The following is a 13,494-nucleotide window of genomic DNA, read 5'->3' as shown; positions in this document are numbered from 1 at the left end:
CAATATGGTTTTTGGGGTATTAGAATAATGTTGTAGGGGTGTTAGAATAAGATGGTAAGGGTGTCAGAATGAAGTAGTAGGGGTATTAGAGTAAAGTTCTAAGGGTATAGGAATAAGGTTTTAGGGGTATAGGTATAAGGTTTCAGGGTTTAGGTATAAGGTTCCGGGGTTAGCTTTAGCTACTTTAGGGGGGGAGAGGAAAGACTCCTCGCCGACAGAGACCGGATACTACATACTAACCGGATGGCACAGCAACCGGATACTACACAACCTACTAACTACATATATATAACCTTTTCTTCTTTTCTTTTTTTTTTTACAGTGTGAATTTTGGAATGAAGGTGTCAAACACGAACTGACGAACTTGTTCACAGCAATTCAGAGGGATGGAAAGGACAAATCAAATATAATCACTACTGCCGCAACATGTAAAAACTTTGGGGATGGTAATGAACATAGTGTTGAAAGAAAAGCATGTAATCATATCATAGCAGGTTTAGACTACATTAACAAAATTCCAAATGGAAGTGTTGGAGGTGGTGGTGCCCCATCTAATGGTAAAGACAAGCAACTGCTCGATAGAGCAGTTGCTTGCATTGCTCTTAATATGTACGCAGATAAAATAATTGCATTGTCGGAGAAAAATTGTCCCATTCATGAGGAAAGAATAAAAAAAATGTTTGAAGATTGGAATAAAATTAATAATAATTCGTGTAAGAGTGGGGATAATAATTGTTTTGTTTGTGAAAGGAAAGCTGATTTTAATGATTGCGAACTAAGTGTTTCCAGCTCTTTAATTAGTTCAACATCAACACCATCAAATGGAGATTGCAGTACTACTGCACCTGAGGCAGTTAAAGTCCAACCTCAAATGAACAAACTCCTCAACGAAAAAAAATCCATCCCCCAAGTGAATAAAACATTATCCACCATAAATGAAATGAACACTTTCTGTAGTAAAATGCAATGTGCAGCAAAACAATACTACGCAAAAGTCAAAAGCAAGCCTCCTGGAAAAAGCACCAATGTGTCTTGGGTAAGTGGGGAACCAACATCCATAACATCCATAACATCCATAACATTAACAAACCAATATACATATATAGTCCTATATATGTCCACATGTAAATGTACACATATATAGTCGTATATACGTATATATATATGTATATATATGTATATATATATAGGTATATATATGTATATGTACATATGTATATATAGGTATATATATGTATATGTACATATGTATATATAGGTATATATATGTACGTATGTATATATATGTACAAATGTATATGTATATATGTATACATATGTATGTACATCTATATATGTGTATATATGTATGTATAATGAAAATGGATGAAAAAAAAAAGAAGGTGAAATAAAAACAAAATAGAGAAAGGAAATTCAGATTCCGGGTTCAGAAATGAAGGTTGTTGTGGTGTTAGAATAAGGTTATAGGATTGTTGGAATGATGTTGTTGTGGTGTTGGAATGAAGATTGTTGGGGTGTTGCAATGATGTTGTTGGGGTGTCAAAAATCAGATTCCGGGTGTTAGAATAAGGTTGTAAGGGTGTCAGAATAATGTTGTAGGGGTATAGGAGTAAGGTTATAGGGGTGCTCGAATGATGTTGTTGGGGTGTTGGAATGATGCTGTTGGGGTGTTGGAATGATGTTGTTGTGGTGTTGGAATGATGTTGTTGGGGTGTCAAAAATCAGATTCCGGGTGTTAGAATAAGGTTGTAAGGGTGTCAGAATAATGTTGTAGGGGTATAGGAGTAAGGTTATAGGGGTGCTCGAATGATGTTGTTGGGGTGTTGGAATGATGTTGTAGGGGTGTTGGAATGATGTTGTTTGGGGTGTTGGAATGATGTTGTTTGGGGTGTTGGAATGATGTTGTTTGGGGTGTTGGAATGATGTTGTTTGGGGTGTTGGAATGATGTTGTTTGGGGTGTTGGAATGATGTTGTTTGGGGTGTTGGAATGATGTTGTTTGGGGTGTTGGAATGATGTTGTTTGGGGTGTTGGAATGATGTTGTTTGGGGTGTTGGAATGATGTTGTTTGGGGTGTTGGAATGATGTTGTAGAGGTGTTGGAATGAAGGTTGTAGGTTGTTGGAATGATGTTGTTGTGGTGCTGGAATGATGTTGTTTGGGGTGTTGGAATGAAGGTTGTAGGGGTGTTGGAATAATGTTGTTGGGGTGTTGGAATAAGGTTGTTGTGGTGTTGGAATGATGTTGTTGGGGTGTTGGAATGATGCTGTAGGGCAGTTAGAATAACGTTTTAGGGGTGTCAGAAGTCAGATTCCGGGTTCAGCAGTAAGGTTGTACGGGTATTAGAGTAAGGTTTTAGGGTATAGGAGTAAGGTTTTAGGGTATAGGAGTAAGGTTTTAGGGGTATAGGAATAAGGTTTCAGGGTTTGGGACTTAGGTTTCGGGGTTAGCTTTAGTTACTTTAGGGGGGGAAAAGGAAAAACTCCTCGCAGACAAGGACGGGATACTACATAACCTACCACCAACCAACATACTAACACAACTAACATACTAACATAACCAACATACTAACATAACCAACATACTAACATAACCAACATACTGACATAACTAACATACTAACACAACCAAACATACTAACACAACCAACATACAACCAACACAACCAACATACTAACATAACCAACATACTAACACAACCAACATACAACCAACACAACCAACATACTAACATAACCAACATACTACAAACACAAAGAGAAAAAAAAAAAAAAAAAAAAAAAAAGGACATATATATATACATATACATATATTTTTTTTTTTCTCTCTTTTCTTCCTTCTTTTATGATCAGAGTGAAATAAATGGTGCTGTTAATGATGAATTAAAGGAACTTCTACAAAATATTACGGATGATGAGAAATGGAAAAACTTTGACCAATACTGCAAGGACGACATCAAAAGTAATGGCGACACACCAGGAGAAATAACTGCAAAGCAAAAAGCTTGTAAGCTTTTTGCTTCAGGTTTAAAACACATTTCTGAAATTAATAACAAAAACAACCAAGACGATGCTGTACCACTTAAACAAACTATGATGTGCGCAGCACTTAATCTTTATGCTGATCAATTAATAGAAAAAGCAGAAAATCAATGTCCCTTAGATAATAAAAAATTAGAAGAGGCAATAAAACACGCTTTTGGTAAAAGTAGTGACATTATGGGGAAGGGAACATCTTCATGTTCAACTGCTAATGGTTCCAATTCTTGTTTTATTTGCAACAGAGAAAAAAATTTTGCCGATTGCCAAATTGGCACTGGCATTGCCAGTGCCAAGGTAAAAGAAAAAATGGAAGTTCTTCTCAAAGACAACGACGGAAAGAACACCACCCCTAACATGACCAAAACACTAGACAAAATAAATGAAATAGAAACTTTCTGTACTCAAGTCCAATGTGCTATCAAACAAGAACTTAGAAGGCAAAATAAACTGAAAAATGGAACAGAACCATCTTGGGTAAGGCGCGGTAGACAACTACATACATACACATATATGTATATATGTATATGTATATATGTATATGTATGTATATATGTATTATGCATATATATATATATATATATGTATATGTATATATGTATATGTATGTATATATGTATATATGTATATGTATATATGTATATGTATGTATATATGTATATATGTATATGTATATATGTATATGTATGTATATATGTATTATGCATATATGTATATATGTATATGTATATATGTATATGTATATGTATATATGTATATGTATATGTATATATGTATATGTATATGTATACATATACATATACATATATTTTTTTTTCTCTCTAACTTCCCTTCTTCTTCTTCTTTTATGATCAGAGCAAAATCGAAGGTGACGCCAAGGATGTATTAACTAAACTTATAGAACAAATGACGAAGGGTCAGACTGAACCTGATCTTTTAACATACTGCAATGACGAAAATAAATGGAGTAAATTTGGCCATAAAGGAAAACATACAAACAAAGCAGCTTGTTTGCTTTTTGCTGCAGGACTTCAGCACATTTATACCCATGATAATGGACGTATTAACGGCCGTGTTAACGGCCGTGTTAACGGCCCATCGTTTGGACAAACGATGGGTTGTTTATTTCTTAAGGAATATGCAAAACAATTGCAAAAAGTGGCAAATGAGAAGAAAAGGGGAAATAGTTGGGTACATCCTCTTTGTAGCATAAAGGAGGGCATAACACATGCTTCTAGCAGAAGTGAGGACATTATGAATGCACCATCTAAATGCAACAATAATGTTCCTAATTCTTGCTTTGTGTGCAAATTGGACGATTATGACAAGCTTAAAGATTGCTCCATTGGCAATGACAAAGTAAAGCCCAAAGTTGAAGCAGTGTTCACAGAAGATTCCACGAAACAAAACCAAATGCAACAAACCTTAGAGAATACAGTCTGTCCCATCCTTCTTACGGATCTCCTTACCCCTTTTCTTCCTTTGGCTCCTGTCTCCATTGGCCTTTCTGCTATGGCTTATTACCTTTGGAAGGTAAGATAAAAAAATTAATAGGAAAAAAAAAAAATTAATGGGAAAAAAATTTTTTTCATGGTTAAAAGGAAAAAAAAAAATTTTTTAATGGTTAAAATAAAATAAAATAAATGTGTAAAAAGAACATTTCACAATCTGCTTAACAAAAATATCCTCTCTTTTTTTTTTTTTTTTTTTTTTTGTAGTATTTTGGTCCTCTTGGTAAAGGAGGACCACGTTTTAGAAGATCTCCTGCTGAAATTCCCGGTCCATCCGTACAGGAACAAGTCCTCGATCATGTGCAGCAAGATAGTTCACATGAATATCAATTGGTGAAGGAACGAAAACCTCGTTCTGCTCCAACAAGAACGAAACGTTCTGGTGGTGTGAATCGTCGAACGATTATTGAAATTCATTTTGAAGTGCTGGATGAATGTCAAAAAGGGGACACACAATTGAACCAGAAGGATTTTCTGGAACTTTTGGTTCAAGAGTTCATGGGATCCGAATTAATGGTAGAAGAACAGGTTCCTAAGGAAGAAGTTCTTATGGAAGGGGTTCCTATGGAAGAGGTTCCAAGTTTAGGTTCCGGGTTACTGGTTTAAGGTTCAGTGTTCATGGTCTCAGGTTCACAGTTTAGGGTTCACAGTTTAGGATTCACAGTTTAGGGTTTACAGTTTAGGGTTCACAGTTTAGGGTTCACAATTTAAGGATCACAGTTTAGGGTTTACAGTTTAGGGTTTACAGTTTAGGGTTCACAGTTTAGGGTTCGCAGTTTAGGGTTCACAGTTTAGGGTTCGCAGTTTAGGGTTCACAGTTTAGGGTTCACAGTTTAGGGTTCACAATTTAAGGTTCACAGTTTAGGGTTCACAATTTAAGGTTCACAGTTTAGGGTTTACAGTTTAGGGTTCACAGTTTAGGGTTCGCAGTTTAGGGTTCACAGTTTAGGGTTCGCAGTTTAGGGTTTATTGTTTAAGATGAAGGATATTGGTTTCACACCCTTTTTGTCCTTTTTTAATTATGTGATAAACAGACATAATAAGGCGTTTGAATATTCATGTTATTTCTTAATTTTTTTTAATCTTCTTTTATTATTTTTTTTTTTTTGTCCTTTTTTTTTTTTTTTTTTTCTGTTGTTGTCCCTGTGTTTGTGCTCATATGTTTATTATATAATGAATATGAGAGCCTACAAAAAAAAAAAAATTAATATTCGAAGAAAAGAGGAAGTAAAGAAATGGATATAAAGAAAAAAAAAAGAAAAAAAAAAAAAGTTAAGGAAGGGAAATGTTTCCATTGCAGCTTTCCAATTCCCCCCTTCTCCGCAAAAAAAAAGTGACTCCCCTTTAAGCCTTTCGCAACAATGTGATTAAGTCGCCTCATTTGAAATGCGCTCCACTTGTTTTCCTTCCTAATTACGCGTGCGTTGTAGATTTTACTCTTGGTGCGCTTTGGATGTTTATTATGCGCGAATTACACAGAATTTTCCCCACTCTATATGAATGTGAAACGGAGACTTTCCTCTTTCCAGTTTTAGAAACCGAGCGTACTCATCTGCACAGGTGGCAAAATTGCTGCATTTGGCACAGTTGACGCAATTCGCTTTGTTCGCCGAGCCCACCGTGGTAACTTCTACGTAGTTTGTGGCAACGTTGAAAACTGGCTCCTCCGGTTGAACATCTGCCACCGGCCACGAACGGTTGTTTTAGAGGACTATCCAAATGTATCCCCCCTGCGTATATAGGTGGCAAATATCCCCAGGATGTACTTTCACCCCATTTTGCGAATGGATGTGAATGCGCACCTGACAAGGAATGAACGATGATTCACATTTGTGCCAAGTCAGATAAGGGAAGAGCTTTCCGTTAGAGCAGAATTTTGGAATCTCATCGTATGAAAAAACTGCTCACCTTCCTGTGCAAAAAATGTTCCACCATTTCAGGGGGAGGAATGCACTACATAACTACCTATCAAGATGCGCCTGCGGGAAGTTCCCGCCTGGGGTTATCCCCTACAGGAACCGCTGGCCCAAAGTAAGAAGCCTAACTGTGTTGGAAACTCTGAGAAGACCCCACAGTGGGTACAGTAGAAGGGGCGACCCATCGCACACCACAAAGCATAGAAGGGATTGCAAAGGTGGCAAAGCAGATTCCTTCAAAGAAAAACATGAAAGGGACGGATGGAGCGAACGCAGTGAAAAAATAAACACAGAAATGTCCCTTTACTATCCAGAGAGTAACTCCTTCCCATTTGTGACTACCGGCATCTTGTTGGGCATGGTGGGCATTTCGTCCTTTTTTCAATTTTTAATTTACACCCTGAAATTTTGTGAGGATGAGTCAAGCATCCTGCTAAAAGTAAACGAGTTCCTGGACCATCTGGATGCCTATTTTATAATTCACGACTTTGAGGGGGGCCCAGGTGAAGGACACAGTACAAGAGGACGTGACGCCGTGAAGTCTGGCCTCTTCAGCATCAAATATTTGACGTCTCCATTTTTCGCCAATGAAAATATCCTACAATGCGCAGTTCAGCTATCCACCTTCTTTTTGGCCTCGAGATTTCTTGAAAAACAATTTGGGTCCTTAAAATTTGGCGCACTATTCATAAGCGCTTCCATACTTTCTAACCTTCTAACACATAACTTCTTAAAATACCTTACGAACCAAGTGGAATCATTAAACTCCCTTAACTTTGTTCTTATACACCCTTCTGGGTCCATGGCTTTCATTTGTGCCTTGTGCTCCATTTGCTTCAAAAATTGCGCCATCTGGAAGGATATCCCAGTCCACTGCTCCATTTTAGTCGTTCCTTATCTTCTTTCTTCCTTCTACGGTCTATTATCTTTGTACAAAATAGGAAAGAATACTTTGGAAAATACTCACGGGGAGGTTGCTCCCAGTGAGAGGAACTCCCTCCAAAGTGTAGATGCTAAAGACCATCCCTATGAAGATCCCCCACATTTGGGTATGCCCCACACAACAAGGAGCAGCCATGCCAACGACATAACTAACCCCCTCCACAGCAGTGACAAAGAACAACCAAATGCCCCCCCCAGTAATAAACACGTCCAAAATGAAACCATGGAAATTTTAAGGAACTTCCTAATCGTAAAGGCATGTGATGAAGTTATTAAGAGGCGCAAAAAGGAAAATATGTTTCCAAACAAAAAGATACAGAACCTCAAAAATGAATCGCTTAAAAATATCAACGAAATTAATAACAGGTCGAAGAAAATATTTTTTGGCTTGTCTTCTTCCTTTACTGACATATGTGGCATCCTGCTTGCATCATGCGGGTCTTTCCTTTTTAAAATGCTCAGGTAGATTTTGTTGTGGTTTTCCGCGCCGTGCAAAGGTAAGGGGTAGGGTACGCGTGTCATGTGCACCTATCCAAATGGGAGCTCATCAAATTGGAAGGTTAGCAAATTGGAAAGAAACAGACAAGCGCGTTAAGCTTACCCACCCAGGTGCGCTCCCGAGTTTGTAAAGAATCCCTACTATATGCGCGGTTATAATTTAAGGGGGGAAAAACTACCGGATGGACCGTAAGTAATTCTGAACACCCTCATTTTAGCTGCACTATTTTTGTTTATTATTTTATTTTTGTTTTTGTTTTTTGTTTTTTTTTTTTCGAATAAAGCTAACAATGTTATGCATTCCCCGAAAGGGCTAAACACGCTTTGTGGGTGCCCAACATGTCAGCCATCTTGAACGAGCGTTCCTTTATCTGTTTCTTCCCACCTTTCAATGTTCTTCCTTCTTCTTTTATCGGAATAGACTTTTATCCATAAGACGTAGTGAGGGAGGGTACTCCTTGCACACGCAACCCACTTTATGGAAATGCTACATTTATCAGCATCCACCAGGACCCCTGGATGGCCCATTTTAAAACTTCCACAATCTCAGCCCTTCCGCAATGTTTTCATTTTTAACGACGACAAAGATACCTTCCTCTTCACAGTTATATGGAGCGATGCATTCTTATGTTTCGCAATTTCTTCTGCAGTCATTCTTTTACTTGAATAATTCAGATGATCCAAGTCAGCGTTCAGGACCTTTTGTAAAATGCCACTGCTCTTCTTTGGGGGAAACTTCTTTATGGGTTTCTCCAAAATGGGGGAGAACCCCTTTGTGTTGTTCTGGTCCAGGTGGCCGATCGTTTTGGACAGTGGATCATCCTGAAACAGAGAACCCACATCGCTTGGTTCCACAGCACTCGATACTGACTTCTTAACATGCAGGAAGTCCTTCTTCATTGAATATCCCTTTAAGCTTCTCCCCATGGGATGCACACGGAATTTCGTGCTGCCATCTACGCTTCCATCTGCTTTTTCATCCGTCTTTCCATCTGTCTTTCCATCTGTCTTTCCATCCGCGCTTCCTTCATCGCTGTCTTCCCGCTTTACCATTTCCTCCTCCTCTTTTTCTACCCCTGGAAATTCTTTACCTTCCAAGTCACTAGCTATTCGATCCCTATGCTGTTCCTGTTCCGCATCTGAATCGTCGCTGGTGTCCGAACTTTTCTCTTCCCCAGGAGTACCAAATTCACTTCTCCTTTCCTCCCTCTCCGTGTCAGCACTGTGGCTCGATGCCCTTCCTAACTTTCCATTTATCGTGAAATTGAATGCACTAAATATGTCAGAGAAATATGTATTGGAACTTCCCTTGGGCGTCTGCAAAGTTAGAAAGGTAATTTGTAGGTACACTTGTGGGGTGCAGCAAACAACCGTCGCGATAGGAGCGATATGCTCCTCGTGAGAAGAACAGACCGCTTCGTCACACCATGTGTGTATACAGAGAAGCTAGCGAACTTTGGGGGGTCAAACAGTTGGGCCTCTCTCTCTTTTTTTTTTTTTTTTTTTTTTTAATTTTCCCTTCCTTTGCGTTACCTTCTTGGGACTCTCCTCCCGCTGTGACACGCTCGCTTGGATCTCCTCTTCTGAAAAAAAAGAAAAAAAAAAAAAAAAAGAAAAAAAAGACTTATGTTATAGTGGGGTATATTCAAAAGGTGGAGAAACGCTTCTTCATTTTGTCCAACGTTTTATTGATTCTTCGCCCTTGGTCCCTTCCCTTCTCTCCATTTTTCTCCCCTTTGGCCTTTCCAAAAAGGACCACATCACTGGATTGGCGCCTCACTAAGGGTGCCCAACCACGCGGACTCATAACGTCCATACCTTTGCCACCATCTTCACTCGAAGTAGCGATGACCACCTGATCTACGTGCACAATGCTGCCGCTTTTTTTAAAATCCAATGGGCTTTCTTTGAAACTTTTTTTCTTTAAAAAATCAGAAATATTCTTCTCATTTGGTTCTTTCATTTTTAGAAAGTTTTTTATTAATCCGCCTGTAAGGGGGGGTATTTTCTTTGGGGCATTCTTCACCTTCGAGATGACCCCCTCCAGGTGTCCATTCAACATCTTGACCTTTCCATTTTGCACGGACAAACTACTGTTGCCTTTCTGTTCTGCTTCTGAACCTTTCCCACTAACTGGATGCTTCAAAATGAGAGTATATGCCCCTAACGGGGGTCCTTTTGGTACAATCTTTCCTTTCTGAAGGGATGACACGAGTCTATTAGGTACGCCTGTCTTTGAACTTCCTACAGCTGTCTCCGCTAAGGTGTTGGATTCATCTGTACCTTCCACCCCAGATGGGTTGCTTCCTTTTAAAATGTGCGGTTCAACTGAGAGGTCACTTCTTTGTTCCACCGCTTTGGCACTCATTTCGGTACCTTTAAAATAGCAACTTTGTTTTTCTTGATTTCCCATTGGCGATCCCCCGTTTGGCACTTTTGACAGAAACCTTTCACCCCTCATGATATTTTTACTCCCCTGTCTTTTCGCTAGCTCCCCTTTATTACTCTCAACTGCGTGCGCACCATTGGGATTGGCATCCTTTGGAGTAACTTCCTGAGTGAATCCCCCTTTAGATACATCTTCCTGGGTTTCCTTTATGATAAAAATTCCCTTGACATGGGTCTCATTGGAGTATTTACTTCTACCCAAACCTCCAACTCGATTGGACTCTTTTTCAGCACAAGGGGCTACTACATTATCTCCTTTGTCTTCCTGTCTGTTCTGCGGTGCCAATATTCTGGTGACACCTCTTCCGGTTGACAAGGGTTTCCCCCCTTCACCTTTCAAATGCGTAGTTGGAGCGGGACGTGGTCCAGGAATTACTCTCCCCCGTCCTGAATTAGTCAAGTAAAGCATTCTTCCTATACAGTTACTCTCCTTTTTAATACGGTTAGCAGGAGAGGATCCCAATGTTTTTTTACTTTTGGAACCCCCTCCTAAAAGGGTACCCCTCTCCATACCAGCAATTCCATTTCGGAATGACTCCTTTAGGAAATTCTCCCCTTCTTCAACTTCAGTACGAAGTAATAACAACTTTCTATTTTCTTTCCCCCTCAGGGAATCCCCTGCGTATAAATGAGTGCTATTCCTATGAGAGTATAACCCCATCCGGCTGCCTGGGAGGCACTTGGATGAAAGACTGTCCGTCAAATGAGGATCACTGCACATGTTGGTCTTACTCAACAAGTGAAAACTGAATGGTAAAGTATTGTCCCGATAAATATCATCATCCTTTAGGATCATTTCAGTCAAGGATGGCTTGCAAACACTTGGGTCCTTTGACGAGATAGCTCTTAATTTCAAACTGAGGGGAATAAATTTCCAAACATTATGCAGATGTAACCATTTCTTATCATCAAATAGTACAGATACGTATTTCAGATCATTGGAGCAGTGTTCCCAGAGGTGCCGGTAGAGTAACCATGATCTGTTGTTTGTCTTCACACACAACCATTTTAAATCCCTCCTGCATAATTCCCATCTGTCAGAAATGGCTAGCCACCCCTTATCATCAGTTTCGGAAGCTAGCCACTCTAGGTCTTCTAATTTGTGAGGAGAAAGTTCGTCCTTCGTTTCCGCCTTCTCCTCCTCTTCGGCTGTCTCTCCAGTACTCTTCTCCACGTGTGTACTTCCTATTTGGGTTAATATTGTATGTATCAATTTTGTGCATCGGTATATTTTCTTATCCCTCTAAAAAGGTGTCATAGATAAATTGAGGAGAGGTGTTAAAGGGGGGGAGTCATATAAAAAGGTGAAAATTTTCGTTAGATTTTTGGTTTTCCCTTGCAGGGTTACTTAGACGCACGCCATCCCGCATAAGTGAGCATGCATATGCAAACTACTCGCCGTTAAGTCTTCCTACCACGGTGATCGAATTCAGTATGGAATGGATTAACGGGAGGAGGGCCAAAACTGAAGGGGAAAATGAGGAACTGTCCACGTGTTCGTTCTCATGTTCAGGCGCATGTAGTATTTTTTTTTTTTTTTTTTCCTGTTCTATCAACTTTGTGCGTTCCCTACCTGGGGTTCGCACGTCCGAACAGATGTGCTGTACTATATCACAAATGGCATTAATGAAGACGTTAATCAGCTGTATGTTCACGTCTCCCCCGTGGAGTTGGCTTTTCTACGAAGAGGGGTATAAGAAAACAACAGGGTTATTATTATATTTTTTTTTGTCTAAAAGGACCTTCCCATTTGGTAGCAGCAATTCTGTTTTTGTCTAATCATTGAAGTGGTGCACCACCTTTGTCTGTTTGGCCCTTTCGAAAAGGTGGCAATTTTTAGAAAAGCAAAATTGCACTGAACATTCTTTCTTCATTTTTTTTCTACCTTTAAATTTCGTATTTGGTTTCTATACGAATATACCTCAATTTCGTATTTCTTCATCTTTTCAGTCATGCTGCAGAATAAAGAAAAAAAAAAGACAAAATAAAGCAGAAGATACAAATATAATTTAAACACACGGGGTATGTCTTTCTTTATTTCTCATTTTAATTGTACAGCCGCTTGTATTCCCTTAGCTCGTTTAATTCCATCAAATGATCTGTATTGTTATTAAAAAGGTTCTACAGAAGGGGGTGAAGGCAAAAAAAAAAAAAAAATAATAATAAATGAATAAATGGTCCAATGGGATTGAGCAGAAGGCGTATTCATGCTTTCCAATTTTAGCGACCTTTTGTCTTTTCCATTTTAAAAAATATATTTCCCTCTTCATAAAGAGGGGTAAAAACAAAATTAACCATTCTGATTGGGGTGCACTTATCATTTAACTTCTTTATCGCTGTTGTCACGATGGCCGTCTCTCCCTCTCGAATGGAATGCCGATAAAACGATGATTTGAAAACTTGTTCAATTATTCTGCGCAACTGTTGCTACGTTGCAAATTGTGTGTGCCACTTCAGTAGGAGACGTTTTTAATTAGTGGGACGCATGTTTGTAACTGTTTTTATGCTTTTACTTAGTTATTTTATTTACTTTAGTTTTTTTTTTTTTTTTTCTGTTCATATTTCTCAGCATAAATATATAAACATGCAAGAATTAAATAGAAGGCAAAGAGCAACGTACACTGAATTCTGCCTGACTCGTTCAGATTGTTTTACAATAGTCTACAACAACTAGCGAGAAATTACATCCATTTGTTTCTCTCTTTTGGTGGTTCCCCATTTACGTCGCTTAATTCGGCTGTCTTTTACCTTTGTTTTTTTTTTTTGGAACAGTATGTGCACAAAAAAAAAAAAAAAAAAAAAAAAAAAAAAAAAAAAAAAAAATCCTACGGCTATCATAAAAAAATGGACAATTGGGCAAATGAATTAAAAAAAACAATTGCATAACCATTTGTGGCTTCTCAAGTAGAAATGATCACAGGGGGAAAACAAATTAAGTGCATACATATACACGCACATTGGGCTAATCCATTTTATGCTTAATTTCACCAGTTGGGGTGAACAATCTGTGATGGGTTTGAAAAGGGGCGTTGTTTTTATGTCGGTTTTGTTACGCTTGGGATGAAGTGAAAGAGGGCGTGTCCAAATGGGGCTATGTGATTGGAGAAGAAATTGAACGAGGTATGACAAAACTGGGAGTGAAG

The 13,494-nt window shown here is 38.8% G+C and overlaps 3 protein-coding genes across 3 annotated transcripts in view; 2 read left to right on the top strand and 1 right to left on the bottom strand.

Moving 5' to 3' along the window:
- Positions 1–5,153, top strand: part of PKNH_0314100 (SICAvar, type I) — a gene marked incomplete at both ends in the record, with an annotated part of 29,874 nt that extends 24,721 nt beyond the window's left edge. Inside the window, 4 exons of the mRNA XM_039113829.1 lie at positions 323–1,036; positions 2,851–3,513; positions 3,892–4,569; positions 4,755–5,153. Of these exons, the coding sequence (XP_038969441.1) occupies positions 323–1,036; positions 2,851–3,513; positions 3,892–4,569; positions 4,755–5,153 (2,454 nt within the window). The remainder of the gene's footprint in view (positions 1–322; positions 1,037–2,850; positions 3,514–3,891; positions 4,570–4,754) is intronic.
- Positions 5,154–6,470: 1,317 nt separating this feature from the next.
- On the top strand, positions 6,471–7,871 carry PKNH_0314000 (conserved Plasmodium membrane protein, unknown function; the record flags this gene model as incomplete). The annotated part of the gene is made up of 1 exon (XM_039113828.1): positions 6,471–7,871. The coding sequence occupies one exon, from the start codon at positions 6,471–6,473 to the stop codon at positions 7,869–7,871; it is 1,401 nt and encodes a 466-aa protein (XP_038969440.1).
- Positions 7,872–8,449: 578 nt separating this feature from the next.
- On the bottom strand, positions 8,450–12,649 carry PKNH_0313900 (conserved Plasmodium protein, unknown function; the record flags this gene model as incomplete). The annotated part of the gene is made up of 8 exons (XM_039113827.1): positions 8,450–9,220; positions 9,437–9,486; positions 9,722–11,594; positions 11,767–11,816; positions 11,925–12,030; positions 12,237–12,306; positions 12,408–12,472; positions 12,647–12,649. 8 exons carry the CDS (start codon positions 12,647–12,649, stop codon positions 8,450–8,452), a joined length of 2,988 nt encoding a protein of 995 aa, XP_038969439.1.
- Positions 12,650–13,494: the final 845 nt, after the last annotated feature.

This window comes from Plasmodium knowlesi (genome assembly GCF_000006355.2).
Source record: "Plasmodium knowlesi strain H genome assembly, chromosome: 3".
Classification (NCBI taxonomy): domain Eukaryota; phylum Apicomplexa; class Aconoidasida; order Haemosporida; family Plasmodiidae; genus Plasmodium; species Plasmodium knowlesi.
Note: the sequence above shows the minus strand (reverse complement) of the source record. Positions and strands in the feature narration are given on the sequence as shown.